Source organism: Carassius gibelio, chromosome B1 (assembly GCF_023724105.1).
Source record: "Carassius gibelio isolate Cgi1373 ecotype wild population from Czech Republic chromosome B1, carGib1.2-hapl.c, whole genome shotgun sequence".
Lineage (NCBI taxonomy): Eukaryota > Metazoa > Chordata > Actinopteri > Cypriniformes > Cyprinidae > Carassius > Carassius gibelio.
The window spans coordinates 24,245,984-24,263,731 of record NC_068396.1 but is presented as its reverse complement, the minus strand read 5'-3'; the positions used below and the strand labels follow the sequence as shown (position 1 = coordinate 24,263,731).

General features: G+C 40.0%; 2 protein-coding genes across 13 annotated transcripts in view; one reads left to right on the top strand and one right to left on the bottom strand.

Moving 5' to 3' along the window:
- The window catches only part of tmem134 (transmembrane protein 134), a 790,957-nt gene that overhangs the window by 90,542 nt on the left and 682,667 nt on the right, over positions 1–17,748 (top strand). The window lies entirely within an intron of this gene.
- Positions 1–17,748, bottom strand: part of tenm3 (teneurin transmembrane protein 3) — a 269,413-nt gene that overhangs the window by 41,319 nt on the left and 210,346 nt on the right. For 4 of the 6 annotated variants that reach the window (XM_052545489.1, XM_052545491.1, XM_052545492.1 and 1 more), the window contains 6 exons: positions 14,108–14,131; positions 13,113–13,133; positions 11,924–12,070; positions 9,820–10,036; positions 5,861–5,980; positions 2,342–2,603 (listed from right to left, as the gene is read on the bottom strand). In XM_052545489.1, coding sequence (XP_052401449.1) covers positions 2,342–2,603; positions 5,861–5,980; positions 9,820–10,036; positions 11,924–12,070; positions 13,113–13,133; positions 14,108–14,131 — 791 coding nt within the window. The remainder of the gene's footprint in view (positions 1–2,341; positions 2,604–5,860; positions 5,981–9,819; positions 10,037–11,923; positions 12,071–13,112; positions 13,134–14,107; positions 14,132–17,748) is intronic. The other 2 variants (XM_052545490.1, XM_052545495.1) reach the window with 1 other exon arrangement.

The window sequence follows — 17,748 nt, the reverse complement described above, 5'->3', positions numbered from 1 at the left end:
ATGGTTTCTGTCAATTATTCTGTCAATTTGAAGATGCAACACTGCCTCCCTTACACTAGCTGATGCCATCCCGCATGTGTTTATGCATAGCCTATGCTCACAGCTTTACTTAAGGGCGTTTATAAGCCACAATGCATTCATGCTATGCCCCCAGCCTCCCCTCTGTGAACTTTGATTACAGAGTCTGAGCTAATAACATGCTTTACTCCGCCTGCTATAAGCCCTTAATAAATGGCACCGCATGCACTGCCGTGTCTCTACGTGTGCAGCCATGTTATTCTTAGCTACGGGGCAAGGGCCATAAGTGCATATGGCTGCATTAAAGCAAAATATTTTCTCATTTGCCAAATGAAAGGGAAGATGAAAAAGGCTTTGAAAGTTCATTTGATACAGCCCATTAAATGCACAGTAATAAAGACCAGATTGAGTTTTATCATCAAGCATTTTTTTCACGGTAAGAAAGGAAGCTAGTGTTTCTGTGAAAAGCCGAATCAATGCACTCTCATTACATTTATAGGTGTTATGCTTTAAAGGACATAGTAGTTATTGAAGCAAACACGCAAAGCATGATGGGAAATCATATATATCTTTCATTCACTAAATGTCTCATCTGATTTTCCACTGTTGCACTGAGGTTTTCTCTGGACGTGAAAACGTGCTGTTCTCCTTTAGCCAAATATAATTTTTTCCAGTCCCGCACAACGGCCAAGTGGAAGCAATATGCCTGCCCATTCGGTGTCACGGCCGCTAAACATTACGAGCGCTGGATGAGGGGGGCTGAGGAATGTCTGTTTGCCATTTATGTGTGACGCTCTGGGTAAAAAAAGACCTTGGAGGCCATTACAGCTGAGGTCCAAAAGCCCCATATTAAATGCTAACTTGGTTGGGTCTGATTGACCCTGTTTAGAGTTCCTCTCAAAGCACGCTGTAATTCAAATCAGGGCCCATCTGCTTTGATGAGTGGGATTTCAGAGAGGGGACAGACGCCCGAGGAGAAACATGGGAAGAGGAGTGTGGCCTGTTACATATGCTGCCGACAATAAGGAAACAATTTTTCTCCTTCATGTCTCAGAGAAAACTCGTAAGACAGCATATGTGTTGGCCCTGAGTGCTTGCATTACAGGGGATGTTCCCCCTGCCACATGCCACAGAAAGGTAAGAATGGAAAAGCTGGGTTATAGTGGAAGGGATCAAAAACACATCTGGACACAAGGTAGAGTGGAAGAGAAAATACAGACAGGACAGCCAAGTTTTGGAAACCTTTTTGGGAACCTCTCAATCAACAACAGCACTCACTTCACATGGCACAGAAAAACGTGAGTGAGGAATTCAATCTTGACTTTTATTTTGCCTTCCTTTTTATCATAACAGTTAGCTTTAAAGGATCAGTTAACTCAAAAATGAGAACTCTGTCATTTAAGCCATTTAAGTTGTTACTGCTCATCTGTTGTTAACCGCATGAGTGAATCATTCATTCGATTCATTAAAAGAATTAAGATTGACTCATTTGCAAATGAAACATACCTAATTCTCATTTAGTTTCATTATATTTAAAAGAGTGGCTAAGATTTTTTTCACAAATAGTCACATGGGTTTTGAACAAGACGGTGAGAATAAAAGAGGAATTTTCATTTTTGAGTGAACTATTCCTTTAAGACCTTAAAATTGTTTTGTGCAGGACACAAACTAAGCATGCTTTTATATTTATCTCCCCAAAGACCCAGTGATTTATTTGCTCAGATGCGGGTCCAGTTTTCATTTTTACAGACAGGCAGCAAGAGGCTTGAGTCATTTTAACAGATTATGTAGGGGATTCCGTGTGCGGATTTGCACTATAAAAGGAACAAAAGGAGGGTGTGCAAAAGGATATAAAATGCTGAGCAATATCGCCTCAATATGTGGGGTTGTGTTGAAGGCTGTAGTGATTTCTAGCTCTTGCCAGAACCACAATAAGATTCAAAACTCCCCCCCCCCCCCGAGTACTGCATGTTGGGTGCAGTTTGAGGGCAAGAACAGACTGTTTCCCCACACTGTCTTAGCACCATCACTGTTCTTAAAGCCTCATTCCTATGTGACTGACTGAACAGTGTGCAGAGTCATCTAGACTCATTGCACATTCATACTGGCTGCTGCCATATGATACCTTCTTCTTTGCATGTAAATAAATTACTATTCAGTGTCCAGTTGACCAACTGTTCCATTTACAATGGTGAATTAGCAATTTGTTGAAAAGGAAAAATCTGGACTGTTTTAGTTTTAGGGATCTGCATCACCCACATTGTACCATGTAATTTTGAAATCTCATATGCATCTGGGCTTAATGAGTACAACTGAGCCTTACCTGTGTCTCTGGAATGATGGGGCCATTCTCGGGCGAGGATCGGAAGAAGGTGGAGAGTGGTGTGGCCACGATGAGAGGGCTGGGTCGAATGAAGCCGCTCAGGTCGCAGCTGGGGATGTCGTTTTCCTCCTTCTTCATAACTAGCGTGTCCATTACATAGAAGACATTCCACGGGATCCATACAGTACGGAATTGAGTGAGAAACGGCGCCCGTTCAAAGCTCAGCGTCAGTGATGCTCCACCATTGGCCAGAATGTCGAACCTGCAAAGATGAAACAGGAGTGTACTTATAAATTCCAGTATTTATTTTGTGCAGAAGTTTACAGAAATTCATATGCAAAAAAAGAAAAAAGAAAAAAAAAAAAGACTGTCATATGCTCCTCATTAGCTATGCATAATATGCCGCTAATGTACTGTGGAGGTGATAGAGTGAGTAACTGAGATGAATTAGACATGAGAGCTGATGGCTAGGCCTGGTTTAATAGTCTATTGCTTTAACCTTCCTGATCCCAGTGCAGGTCTCCTCTGAGCCAAGTGTTTCTAAGAAGGCCCTTTCCATCCTGACACAGAGCATTGCCACAGTGAAAAATGCATGATAATGTGGCTAAGCCTTTTTATCATTGCATTTGTGTAAAAGCCAAAACTCTCCCTCAACTCTCTCTCTCCCTCTGTTGCCATGAGAGACTTATTAGAAAGGAAATGAGTCAGGAACTGAGCGTACTGTCCTATATTCCGATATTTTGCAAAGACTGCAGGGGGAAAGCAAGATAGGGCGGAAAATATGCATGTAGATGTGTAAGAATTTGCTCACGTGTGTGCACACATACACAGAGAAGAAAGCAGCTCTGAAGGTGAGGCTGCTGGTGATTGGTCTCCAACAGGGAATCAGAGTACCAGCTACGCATCTGTTAGAGTAAGTGGATGTGGAAGAGGTGTGGGCATGATTATCCACTGCCATTTTACGGTCTGCCCTGCTGTGATGTTCAAGTGCTGCAACAGCTGGCTGAGTGGGCTAATCTCGGACACACTGCCCCTATCTATAGCCTCCCCCTGCACTCGCTCTTTCAGGCTGGGTCTCCTCCCTCCAGTCCAAGCTCTTCTGTCATCATGTTTTCTATTAAACATATCTTTCTGGCAGCCTCTTTCTAACTCCTTTCTCCATCTAGCTCTGTGATGCACTGTCGGGGTCAAACTTCTCTTTCCTCAGTCGTACGTGTGCTCATGTGCTCTCTTTTCAATAAAAAAATAACAACTGTAGAAAAAGTAAACATCACTCCAAAATTATGGAATTATGTAATTTTAAGCCATTATGATTTTTTGTTGTTCTGTAAGACATAAAAGATAATTTTTTAAGAATATCCTGGCCACTCTTTTCCAGATGTGCCCTATTTTAACGAACTAAGCGAATGGTCTAAAGTGACGTGATGTGACATACAGCTAAGTATGGTGACCCATACTCAGAATTCATGCTTTGCATTTAACCCATCCAAAGTGCACACACACAGCAGTGAACACACACCCAGAGCAGTGGGCAGCCATTTTTGGGGCATAAAGTGCAATAAACCAATCAGAGTCTCATCTCCCATTCCCTTTAAGAGCCATTTGCACTCGTGCCATGACGGTTTTGCTATTTACACGGTGGAATTTGCAAGTGCAAAGACAGAACTCGTCCGAAGAAAGGAAACGGAGCTGCCCGTGCTGAGCAAATAGGTAGCGTAATTCTGATACATACAATGACTATCGATTATGACATGTAAGCATTTTACACAATAATAATCTTTTGTATAGTAGTCCTTTAATTTGTAATATTTGCATGTTTGTGTGCTGCTGTGTTTCCCTATGTGTGTAATAAGCAGTGTGTATGCATGTTGTGGACCCGCCTGTACTAACATGCTCTTTAAATAACAAAGAAAACACATTGTGCCAGACTTTAGACCAGGTTTGAGTTGGTAAATGGCGCAGTCTATTTTAAGTTCCTCAAAATAGCAATGCACCAGAACACACCTTGTTTTCAGACTAGCACGCCCATGAGTGCACAAATGGGCGCAAATGCATTTGCCGTTTAAACAACATTGCACAGGACGGAAAATTTAGAACTGAGTAGGACTGAAACTAGCAAAAACACTTGTGCCGGGTGTATGAATAAGAACGGCTGCTGTCAGGATCCAAAGGCACTGTTATGTGTTTTGGTCTATCTGATCACAAGTAAACAATGCTGAATACAGGTGTGAATGAGATATAAATATTAGTGACCCTTCAAAAATATATGTTTCTTTTCAGTGGTTTAGTTGTATATCCACATAAACAACAGGAGAAAACAGAGATAAACTGAATAAAATGGCATATAATAGGAATAAAATAAATGTGCTACAGTGAATAATAAAAAAAAAAAGGAAGAAAGAAAAAACATCTATTATCTTAATACCAGGTGTAAAGAGGGCAAAATGTGCTGTTATTGTTAAATAAAATACTATATATATATATATATATATATATATATATATATACATTGAATACATTGATAAATATCAAAGTGACTGACAAAAACAAATTAAAAAAATTATTATAAAAAATATAAATAATGTTAAAATAATACTGGTTTCAAAATATAAAAGCAGTCATGTGAGCTGCATTTCAAATATTCTGAAGCTATCTTAGATTTTTGTGATAAAACTGAAATTTAAGTCTGCACTAAAAATGTAAAGCTAAAAATCAAACTTGGCACCTTTTGATATGTTGCATCATGTCTGAAGTCAATGACACGTTTTGTGTGCCACAGAAGAAAGTAAGTCATACCTGTAAGGTAAATAATGAAAGAATTTTCATTTTTTTATTCAGCTGTTCCTTTAAAGACTTGAACTGACTCCATTCAGTCCACCAGCTGCCCCTAAAACACCTCTTCAGTGATTCTATCTTTAATTACACTGAATTCAATTCAATTGCAAACCTTATTTCATTTCCTCTCTGCTTGATTACTGCCTTTCAAGCCAATCAACACTGACACATGACAGTACATGATGGCAGGTCCTAACAGTCCACTCTCCTTGAACAAAGATGTCTGCTTAAAGATCTTGCTGGTTACAGCTGTGAGGCCTTCATGATTGCGGTGCTGCTGCTCCTTAATAACACTGGGAATGGTTTAACAGTATGAGAGAGTGCGGCCCATTGGCTGATTGATTCCACCCTTGTAAATCCAATGCATTTTAAACAGGCCGTTTGCTAAAGCACTGCTTCCTGAAGCAATGCCTGACATTTTCATGAGATGATTTTGGTAGATAAGACAGCACGCTATAAAACACATGTGCGCACACACAAACTGTTGTGGAGCCATAAGAGGTTGTGTATTCAATCAAAGTTTTCACAAATTTATTTATGTTTTATGCATAAGTACTAAACATCACTAAACAGATGGTTTTGGTGACATCTGTACTCTTTGCTGTATCATGACATTCAGTCATTCAAGGACAGAAACACTATGGAATTGTGTATAGGATGCGTCCTCTTATGTTTTCAACCTACATGCCATCCTTCCGTGTGATGGTGAATCCGTGGTCTGGGTAGTGCACAAAGGACACGTTGACTCCAATCAGGGGCGTACCATCTGCAGTGAGCACCTGCCCTCTGATAATGGACACCAGGCTGTAAAACAAACACATGGTTGGTAAGAAACCCACACACACACACACTATTAATATGATTTACAGCATGACTGAACATGGATTCCCTAAGCTTTAAAATGTCTAATCCACTGTAAATAACTAGAAAGCACACAAAGTCTGTCTCTTTCACACTCTCTCTCTCTCACACACACACACACACACACACACACACACTCTCTATGCTTATTTATGTGACTCTTGTGCCCCCATCTCTATAGACAGTCATAATTCAGTCCCCTAAAGGCTCCAGTGGGATTCTTATGTCCTCAATTCCCAAGGCAGATTCTCTTCTGAGGAGCTTCATAAGGATCGATGCGGGCAAAGCTTTTGTTTGAAGAACTGTGACTTTGCCACAGAGGAATAAATATCTAAAAATACACAGAAATCTTGCATTATCAATAATTTTTTTTTTCAATAAGTGCTTCTCTTTCAAATAAAAAAAATAAAATAAAAAAACATAAATCAATAAAAAACAGCAAATGGTGCAACAGAACAGAAGGGGTCACGACATATATTTATATATTAAAATATATGCAAATTTCCATATAGTAAATCAATTTCAATTAATTTAATATTAACTGGCATACCTAATTCAATTGCTTTTTTTTTTTTTTTTTATCAACGGAAAGTCCTAACAAAATAACAAAGCCACCAAGTGAATTAGAGCTTGGGTTGTTTTGGGCAGAAAGTGACTTCACAGCAGTGTTGTGGCATCACCCCTCACATTTATCGGCAAATTTTTTCAGGTCATTACTGTTTTTCTGGGGGCCTAATCAGCAGTGCAGCAGTGAATCAAAGTGTGGCATCACCCCTCACTTGGAGCTGGGATAAAAGAAGTGTAGAAATGACCCTAAGGTCACACGCACAGGTAAACATTCCATAAATAAGCTGCTGTTTCTCATGATGCGAGCGTAACTCAGAAATCCCATTTGCTTTGTGTGAGATAATAAAACAATAGTGTCCAGTGTTAGCTGCCACAGCCTGAGTGTCCTAAAAGCATGCTGTAATTCACCCTCCTCAGCGCTGTATTTCTGTCTCTTTTGCCCTGAACACCACATGTCATACTCGCTACTCACTCTGCATGTCTTTCACACGCTCTGAGGGCACCCTGACCACAAAACCAAGGTCACTATCGCTTACTCTCACTGCTATGAAGAAAGCAAAAAAAATCTGTCAACTAAAAATAGAAACTCTTATTAACTAAAATAATAGATGCAACAAAAAAGTGAAATATATAAATACTTAACCATTAGTTAAACTGAAAAAAAACCAAAAACAACAATTTGATATATTTCAAATAAACAAACAATTTTACAACCGATTTTTTTAAAGATCATACACAGCGTCTGAAGCTTTCCCTTTCTGTGCTTTCCTCTCTCTAAGAATAACCTTCACAATTTTGCCACATCACAAGGATTATGGTACACATCTACCAATGTGTCCAAGGTTATTCACTTCTTTCTTAAAGAGATCACACAGATATGCTCTTCTCTGGCCCGCTGACGCTCACAGTGCTCCAGTTGTTTTCCATCCAAACCTCGCGCCTAAAACACCTTCCATTTTTGCCAAAATGCACCATGCAGAAGCTTAATCTGCTTAAAAGGCCCCTTAGTGCTGGGATGCATGTAGCAAAATAAAAACAAGACATTTTCATGTACACAGGCAGGGGTTTGCTGAGCCAGGCGTTCAAGTGAACGGACGGCTGAAGATGACATAGAAGAAACATCTGGCGAGAGGCTGCTGGGATATACAGGGTATGTGACAGATACTTAATTCTGGAAAAATTGAGGAGCTGGCACTTTTGCTCCAGTGGCGTATTGTTTTACAATGTTTATGCTGCGAATCAATAGGTAGTTACCCTGAGGAAACACACAAACAGCAACCGTTTCTTAGCGGGATTTTCTTTGAAACCTGTTTGACCCAGAAGGCAGAATGCGGCGATACATCTAACCAGATTCACAATATCAGCCTTTTTTCAGTCAGCCAAAATATATATCTGTGCCGTGTCCTTTTATCACCATTTGTCGTTTTCAGTCCAGGATGAAAACCTACAAATCAAACTGGACTTTACAATAAATACAAAAACCAGAGCCTGTAATGTTTACTCAAACATTTATAATATTTAGCAAGCGATTATTCTATTTTATCATGAGCTGGGAGGACGAGGGAGTCTAGTACACATGGTTTGCGTTACATTTGATGCCTGCCAAACGAACTTTCCAGCCAAAATGACCGATATTCGGTGCAGATGTGCCCCGCGTGGGTTTGTGCTTTTATTTTTAAATCACATTAGTCTACACCTCCCTTTATCAGATCAGTCTTTATCTTGCCACAGAGGTACTTAAAGGTTTAATGTCCTCACATACGGGGCACCGGCATTGGGCCAATTAAACTCTTTGTTGTAGCTAATCGTGTTATCTGTCATGACCGAATCACAGTTGCCAAGCGATTTTTGAGAGTAATCAAGCTAACTTCAATATTATTTCCATCTTAACAGAACATGTGCATTGAATAATGCATAGGAGGCAGGGGAAGAGATAAACAAACTGATCGTTGTTGCATTTTTATCACGTATCAGTCAGATTGAAATGTGACTGTGAGCATTTGTGATGTGATAAGTCAACCTCCTTTGTGCTTTTAATTCCAGTTTTCCATAGATATGAGTTTACTCACTCACTGAATATTCGTCAGACACAATAAAAAGGAAATTAAGTTAAAAGCACAAAAAAAAAAACAAAGAGGGACTTGAAATAGCAACAGGTGCTTAACTGACAGAGCAAAAGGAACGAGCAAGGTAAAACAGAGCCATGAAGGTAGCTGACCATGACAACTAGGAAATGATGATATCCATTTAAGCATACTGAGAGAAGTAACTTCGACAAACCCACACTCTGGATGTGACAACATAATTAATAGCACTGCTTATTCAAGCGGGCTGTTATCAGATCTAACATCTCTTTCCAATAACTGTGTCACATACACAATGCAAATCGAGCCGCATAATCTGTAAATTACACTTTAATGCAACTTCAGAAAATCATTCTCTCTGTAACCCGGGTCACACGGGTCTTATGAGGGTTTTTTTTCAGCACATCTGTTTCCATGGCAACTGTATGAAGTCTTTAAGAGGGCCGTTAGGAGCAATTGTGGGGAGTCTTTTTTTTAATGGTGGTAATATGGTCTCTGGAAAGCAGAATATGCTTATCATATCTATATGCTTATCATCTGACATCAGGTCAGTCAATCAATTGCAGTTAATGAAATAATTAGACATGTGCAATCCATAAAATTTACATCATAAGCTTTCATGAACAAGTGCTGCTCTTCAGTATTTTATTTAAATACGTTTCAGCTAGGCCAGTCAGGTCAGTAGATCAGACCTTTTTCATTTGCGCTGCCAAAATTTCTACAGGCTTTACCACAATTATATATATATATATAAACCCTTTTATTTGGGATTTTCTGACAGCTATATTCAACTTTTGCTGGAAATGAAACGGCATATGGTGTGAACCATGACTGATTTGTTTATAATCTTCTTCTATTCCAATCTACGGAGAATCCCAATGATTCTTATAATCTGTCATCTACATGGATTACTTCATTGACTTTCTGAACTCTGCACAATAACATTCAATACATCGCAAAAAACCCAGTGGACTGGATTAAATACGTTTACATGATCAATGTAAGATGAAGTTCATCACTTGCCTGATAAAACCTGGGCCTCTGGGGCATCCTTATTGTTAAGCACTGATACACTTCTCACTATTTGAGAATTAATTTGCTCATTACAGCAGACGCAGCACACAGTCCTACCTTCTGTTAAAAGGGTTGTCTCCGTTAATGACATGCGTGCTCTCTGGGCCAATGAGGAAGCTGATTTGCTGATAGAATGACTGGGCGGCTTGCTGTGGGCTTGTGGGTTGGTTCTGGCTGATGATGTCGATGGGGTCAGGAGAGCCGCGGCAGAAGGGCTGAGTCTGACACGAGCTCTGCAGGCAGCAGTCTGGATCCATACAGTCCACCAGGCCATCTGCACACAATCCACATCAAAAATATGAGGTGCTATGTGTTAAAAAGACTTATAGTATATCCTGTGTTCTGTCTCACCACTTCATACACCATCCACCCATTTGTTCTCTCTCCTTTAGGGTCAAAGACATGACTGCAATATCCTCTCTTGCTTCTTTCACATTGTCAAGCCTCTCTCTCTCTCGCCTCTGGCAGTAAACACCTGGTCAATGCTTTGTGTGGAAATGTGATCTGATCTCCCGCAGGTAAGTGCCATAAACCTCTGCCATCCATCTCAGCAAGTTTATAAAAAGGCCTGTGTACATCTGGCACACCGTCACAGGGGAGTTGTTAAAGAACACATGTGCAAACACACACACACGCAAGCATGCGCTTTTGTTGTGCTAATCAGTATGAGACCAATTCTTTTTTGACTGCACCCTGAGCTGACACTGCTCTGGTGAGATCGAGACAGAGTGTCTGACTGTTTGTTTTGCCTTACGAGTGTCCCGGCACCCCCTGCCAAAAGCACCATGCAACTTCATGTGAGATCTGGACCTCTCGGAACTCTCACACTGCTTTAAATCCGGTCCACTATGGCCAAAGTCAACACGCACATGAAAAAATATCTCCAGAGAGCACAGAATCTGTTAACAGAGCTTGCTCAGGTCACAAAACAGAGGTCACGTAATGGGATCTGGACATGTATATGTATTTAAGGAGAAATGTATTCATTTTTTTTATGTTTGTTTAAATAAAGACCTTTATGTTCTCATCTTTTTACAGTACCTCTAGTCAAAGGAAGCCAAATTCAAAGAAATCTGCAATACCTGGCACGATTACTGTACGACTGAGAATATATCATAACCTTACTGTATATTTTTCTTTCCGCTTTGGAAAAACTTCAAAGCCTCTTGTCAGGCTTCCAGAGGACTGGAAATCCTTCAGATTTACGATGTTGCAGACCGCATTATCTCCAACTAGAAAAATAATCTCCTCAAATACTTTGGAATTGCGCTGTGTTTAAAGGTTCATGCATTTACCTCAGTGGAGAAGATTTCTAGACATTTTTGTGTGGAGCAAACCTCATACCGGATCTCAAGCGTGCACGGAACCCAACATGTACCAAAAAGTTCAGTATCCAAACACACAAGCCCTGAATGCAGGATCTTTGGAGAAAGATTTACAGCCGCTCGCCCCTTGAGCAGGCCTGTCATTTTTGTTAAATGTAAGCAAAGAGAGATGCTCTGTTATTCATAGAGTCAGCCTCCCCTGATAAAACCTCCAGTAACCTCCAGACTCTAAGCTAACCTCTAGTTTTGAGACTTACTTGTCTTTGGTCTTAGGGTCATTTTTTAGTGTGCTATATTCTGATGGGCTGAAGGCTATAGGTTACCACAGTGAAAAACAGAATGACTCTTAGAAATCAAGATATGCTTGACATTTCTGTATGAGTGAACTGTTGTTCTTTTCTTTTTTTTTTTGCAGTAAAACAAAAGATTATGGGGGTGTTTTACAAGAAAATACGTGTAATACATTTAGGTTTTACTACTTAAAAATTTGACATTTCATTCAATGTGTTACTTGCCATTTCTTTGTAACTGTTCGTAAAACTAACAGTTTCTGAGTTGAGTGAAAAACTGTAACAAGACGAGACAGTGTGTGTTTGGTGTGTTTAAAACCTGCCTAAAAACTTTATTAAGACTCTTATTGAAGGAAGAAGAAGTTACAATGTCAGTTGTTTCATAAACATTTAAATATGCACATTTTACTGATTCCACCAGGGTTACATCCTCAGCCTTATTATCATGGACAAATACTTATCTGATATTTACATATATAAATATATGTGTGATGCATCCCATTTCAATTTACTAACACTTATCCGTCCAATCACTGGTGACCTCACCTCCTTCATTGTCCTTCCCGTCTGCGCAGAGAGTTTCCATGGCAACGTCACAGCCGGCCCCTCTCCAGCCTGGTTGGCAGACACAATGCCAGCCATTCTGATCCAGTGTGCAGCGTCCATTACTGTTGCACAGACCTGGGCATCCCTCTGCGGAGACACACAGAGCCGTCATACTCTAGTACAGATGTGTGTGTTTTCAAATGTGTTTGAGACTAAGTCAAGTATGTGTGTCTTTTTATATTTATGTGACCATGTTCTCTTTGCAAGTTGTCATTAAAAATCATCATACGTGGCCACAGTGCGTCTTCGACTTGTGAAACACAAATGGTAACCCAAACAGAGATACACTGAGATCGTCGTGAATGAAAGTAAAGGATTAAAGGTGAACACAGACTGACGCTGGACTTCAAACAGGCCTAGAGAGATGCACATAGGCTGTAGATTCACATGGATGTAACGGATGCTCTCTCTACACAACCGAGCAATTTAAAAGGGATGGCAGAAATTTGTGAGGAAATCAAGGTGAGTCCCGAAAGGAAAAATAACTGATTGAAGAATCCAAATGAGAACCCATAAAAATGTATTTAAAGAAAATTCATTAAAAGAAAGAAAATTGAATTTAGAAGGAGAGATCAAAGGAAGAGGTTAAAGGTATAATAAATCAGGAGCGGCATCCATGTGAAGCTACGGCACACAGAGAATCCCAGTGGCATAAAGTATAGGGTGGACTTCTGAGCTGGCGAGAGAGTGTGTGCTTCCAGCGCTATACTTTCTGCCCAGGTCACATTCCGCCGGACGGAATCAGAGGAAAGCAAGAGAGGCCAGGGGAAGGGAAGGGGAGGATTGTGGGAGAAGCTAGGCTAACAAACACCAGGGGTCAGGCTGCGGGATGCATGGAGACAGGACCCACAGGATTTCCAAACAAAACTCAAGGACCACAGGTGCGTTTTGTGTGTGAGTGCATGTCAATAATTGTGTGTGGCTTGTTCAAGACAAACAATGATGAATTTGGCAGATATAAAGGACAACAATAAATACAGCGAGGAGACTAGAACATAGACACGCTGACATCGTGCTTCAAGACAAAAAAAATTGAAAGGAGGGAGAAAGGGAGGAAAGAAAGAAAGACACAGAGAGACAGCGGAGTGATTGCTTGTGACAGTCTCCCTGGGGCTTTGGTATGCATTACCTTTAAATCCTATCCTCTCTCCTATTATGGGGCCGGGAGGGAGGAAAATTCGGGAAAGAAAATGAAAAAAAAAAATCTGAGCACTTGAGTCCAAGTGAAGGACGATTCAGAACACAAAAACACAGAAGGGAAAGAGAGAGTAAGGAAGCAAATGACCATAAAGAGGAGAAAAGGAAAGAGGGGCTTTGAGGAGGAGGAAGGCGAGATGTTGAAAGAAGAGTGGGAGCTGTTTCGACTTTGGCCGACTCCGTCTGGAGGATTGCCACGGCGTGTATATTGTGTTACTCAATGCATGAATAAATACCATACCGAGAAATGCTATGTGCCATGTCTGTTTAGCATTGTATGAGTGAGAAAATGAAAAGAAAAAGCAACATGGAATGTGATAATACACGATAAAAACAAGTGGGAAACATATTGAGGTTCGGAGTAAAAGTATCAAAGTAAGCCCGTAAGACTTTAAGAAACATCTTAATGTTTAAAAAAAAAAAAGAGCCTTGTGAGAGTTGGCGGTCTGATGCACCATATGCTAGTTTGTGAGTCTGAAATCACACTTGGCTTAGCACTGATTTAGCCCTGTGAAATCATTTCCAAAAACACCTCAGTAACAGTAAACATGAATCTGCTAGTATCTCTTCACTTGGTCTCCATTTACACTATCAGCTCGCAGTTCATTGTAAAATAAACATGGCTGATCGGCATTTGTGTGCAGGAGGAGATGCTAAACTGCAGATGTGGAGCTGTGGTGATTTAGTTGGGGTGGGGGAATGTTCTGCTGAAGTTAGAACATTAGCCAAGGAGAGTGCTGAGGACATTCGATTGGATTTCTGACAGTCCAAAAAAAGAAGAGTCACAATAATAGCAGACACGCAGAGGAGAGAGAGAGAGAAGAGGTTATTAATACGCCATAAAAATGTCATAAAGACCTCAATCCGGGACACAAGAGCTCAAGGGAAAGAGAATGAGAGAGAAAAGAAGAAGAAAAGACACAGTACCTTGGACATACGTCTCCGGGTGAGCTTTACAGGGAGCAAGCAGAAGAAGAAAAAAAAAGCAGGAAAAAGGATGTTAAAAAGGTGTGAAAAGACAGTCAACCTGAAACACCCATACAGAAACGAAGAGTCTTTAAGCTCTGCTGGTTTAAAAAAAAAGCATCTTTCTTCACTGCACAGATATTGAAAATGAGTAGAAATGCGGACTGACTTCTGTTGTCCCAAAGAAATATGTGAAGAATTATTGTTCAAAGTTGTAAATAAAACAAAAGATTACTGGAGCTCAAAATCAAAGAGACAAATAAAAACCGTTTCAGCCATTCTGCTTCTAAATTGTATGTTTAATTCAATGCACCTTTTCTTTGAAATCATTTGTGAAATTTACTGGAAATTCCCGAGACTGCACCAAACACACAAACAGTGGAATAAATAATGCAAAAGCACATCCACCGAGTGGTCTTGGCATGGACTTCCATGGCTCTCAAAGACCACCTGTACCCCGCATAAACCTCTGTGACACCATTTATGGAATAGAATGAAAAACAACACCAGCAGAAAATGACTCACTCTTCCTGTTCAGTATTCACTAAACGCTCCCCTAAAACGTTTCTCAAATGTGTGACACTATCACTCATAATGCATAAATGAGTAAATAACATCATGGGATTTACAGTACTGATAGAAAAGGGGGCCTCACAGGCTAATTGGAAATTGCATCCTGATGATTGACATGTGGTCCAGGGATCCTGCAGTATGTTTGCTATTTCACGTTTCACATTGTCATCACATCAGGTCTATTATCCTTGAGCTCCTCAGTATGTGAGTGAAATATTATATGGCCCCGAGTGAGAAAAAAAAAAAAGTGTGTGTGTTGGTGGAATACTGTATGGATAAGCCCTGGATCATCTGCATGTGTGTATGCGAGCAATCATCTCCTTCCTGTGGCTAAATGGAATGATTTCTGACAAGGCTTTGGGAGAAACCCTGTGTGGCGTGTCATAACATTACATATACTAAGTCAGATCAAATCATCCTAAATAAAAGGTCAGCCTTTAATTCAATCTTAACAACTCTGTTACGCCGAGGCTTCATTAGCTGGATTATGTTCTTAAGAAAGATACACTTACGTGTGAATGTAAGACGAGTGTGTGTGGTTGAGACTGATTGAGAGGTTTTGCGTGTGTGTGTGTGTATGTGTGTGAGAGCGTACTGATTAAATTCCTCAGTGTCTCGTTTCCACACACTCGCTGTTATGTCTGGGAGATCCAGAACTTAGACAGTTGTAGAAAACTGAGCGGTGGATCTACTCGCAGGTTATGAAAACACAAGCTAACGCATGCTCCGAAACTGGAAACTTGCCAGTGAGGGCAGCCAATTACTGGCTAATTACAACAAACTTTTGTTCATTTACATTGATGGTCCTGAGGGGAGACACAGAAAGAGAGAGTAAGTAAAGGAGGGATGGAGGGGAAGGGAAAAAAAAAGGCAATCATCCCTTTATGGACATCAATGCGTCATTATTTACGTGCACATTCAAAGAGCTCTGATTAAAGTGACATTAATCTGGAAACAATTATGCATCACGTCCAGCGTGGTTCAATCACTGTTCCTCCAAAGAGAAAAAGAGAGAGAGCCTATATTAATTTCCATTATCCTAATTGCGTTGCACAGCCACACGGTGGTATACATGCCCCCACAGCTGTGGGTATAGCTATTGTGACATAGGGGCCAAACATGTGTTTTAATCACGTTTGTGGGCACCTCAATCCATCCCCCAGAACTAATCAAACGTTAACAACATGTCAGCATTCTACCTGCCCGCCACCATAATGACAGGACAGAGCTGGCCGCCGCCACCAGCAACACCATTCGGCAGACTGTGCGCCTAATTCCCGTTCCCTTTTTAGAGCCTGCTCGGATTAATGTGCTGTGAAAGGGCGTTTCATTAATTAGTGATTGAGATGATAAAGCGTGGAGAAAGATTTGTAGATGTATAGTGCGTGCTGTGTTTTTGCTTTAACCCTCCATCTATCTGACATGGTTTGACGCGAGGGGAGGATTGAGGGCATTGGAGATCAGGATGATTTAGTTGTGTGTTGGCGTGCTTGTGTGACTGTACTGTGCACTATTGATTTCTTTGTCTGTACGCACGTGTGCATGTGTGATAATAAATGGGAGGTTTTGAAGGACAGGCGCTTCAATACTGCGTAAAATGGAAGCTGTTTGTTTTCAACTGCACGTGAGGTACTCTATCAGTCAAAGTTTGGAATAATTAGTTTTTGAAAGAGCTCTCTTTCGATTAACTAGCATGCATTTTTTTTGGCCAAGAATAGGTTAAAAACAGTAATATTGTGAAACATTATTACAATTTAAAATAAATGCTTTCCATTTTAATAGGTTTTAAAATTTTCAGCAGCTATTACTCCAATCTTCAGTGTCAGGTTCTTCCGAAATCATTCTATTATGCTACTCATTTACCATTTGTGTAATTATTAATGTTGGTTAATCGATGTTGAAAACAGTTTTTTGCTGCTTAATATTTTTGTGGAAACTGTACTAAATTTTTTCCAGGTTCTTTGATAAATAGAAAGTTCACAAAACCCGCATTTATTTGAAATTTGTATCTTTTGTTCAATTTAATGCATCCTTGCTGAATAAAAGTGTATTTTTTTATTGTACCACAGTTTTAATTCAGAGGTTAAGCAGCAAAAACCTTTTTTATCACTGATCAGATTTAGTTTTTCTTGAGCACCAGATGAGCATACTGTATTAGAAGGATTTCTGACGGATCTTTAACACTGTTCCTGAAATAAATGGAATATATCACAATGCTCAATATGGCAAATGTTGGGGGGAAAAGTCCTGTCTTTAAATTAAAACCGCCAGTGACCAATACTTTTTTAACGTGCATGTCTATCAGCTGGACAAATCTAAAAACTATAGTTTTGTTGTCAGACTTTAGCTATAAAAGTAAATTTGTGATACTATGGTTGTCAGATTTTATTTTATGATTTGACATGAAATCCAACATTGGCAAGCAGTTTGGAGATTTCGGTCTCTCCTCATTCAGCTGGCATCACTACAAAATAGCTGCCTGGGGGCTGTACCAAAATGGCTGCTGAGTGAACGATCTGCTCCAATAAAGATTTTTGTGTCTTCACACAATAGTTCAATTTGCACACTTTTATAGCATATAAGTTTTACTAAATTATTTTGGATGTATTATGTGGCTACACACACATACACGCACATATACACACATAAAAGGGGCTCCTGCAGGGTTGATTGATGTGTGTGCACAGCTTGCTGTAATCCATGGCTTTCTCACAGTAAGAGTTGTGCTTCTGATGAATGATCTGGAAGGGCCCAAGGCCTAATGAAGCATACAAGTTTTAATAAAAAATCTCAAATGTCTGGCAGTGGAAGCCTCTGACAAGCCACACTTCACAAAAAAATCTTTTTTTTAGTCATGAAGAGTTTTTAAAGAGCTATTACCAAGAAAATTTCCAAAGAAAATGGGCTCACATAAGTACGTTCCTGTTCCAGAATATGCACCATTTATTCACATTAAACATGCCAGCACTTTCATTTATCATGTTCTTAAACTTGTTTACTAAAGTGAATGCATGGGCTCAAAGGATGTA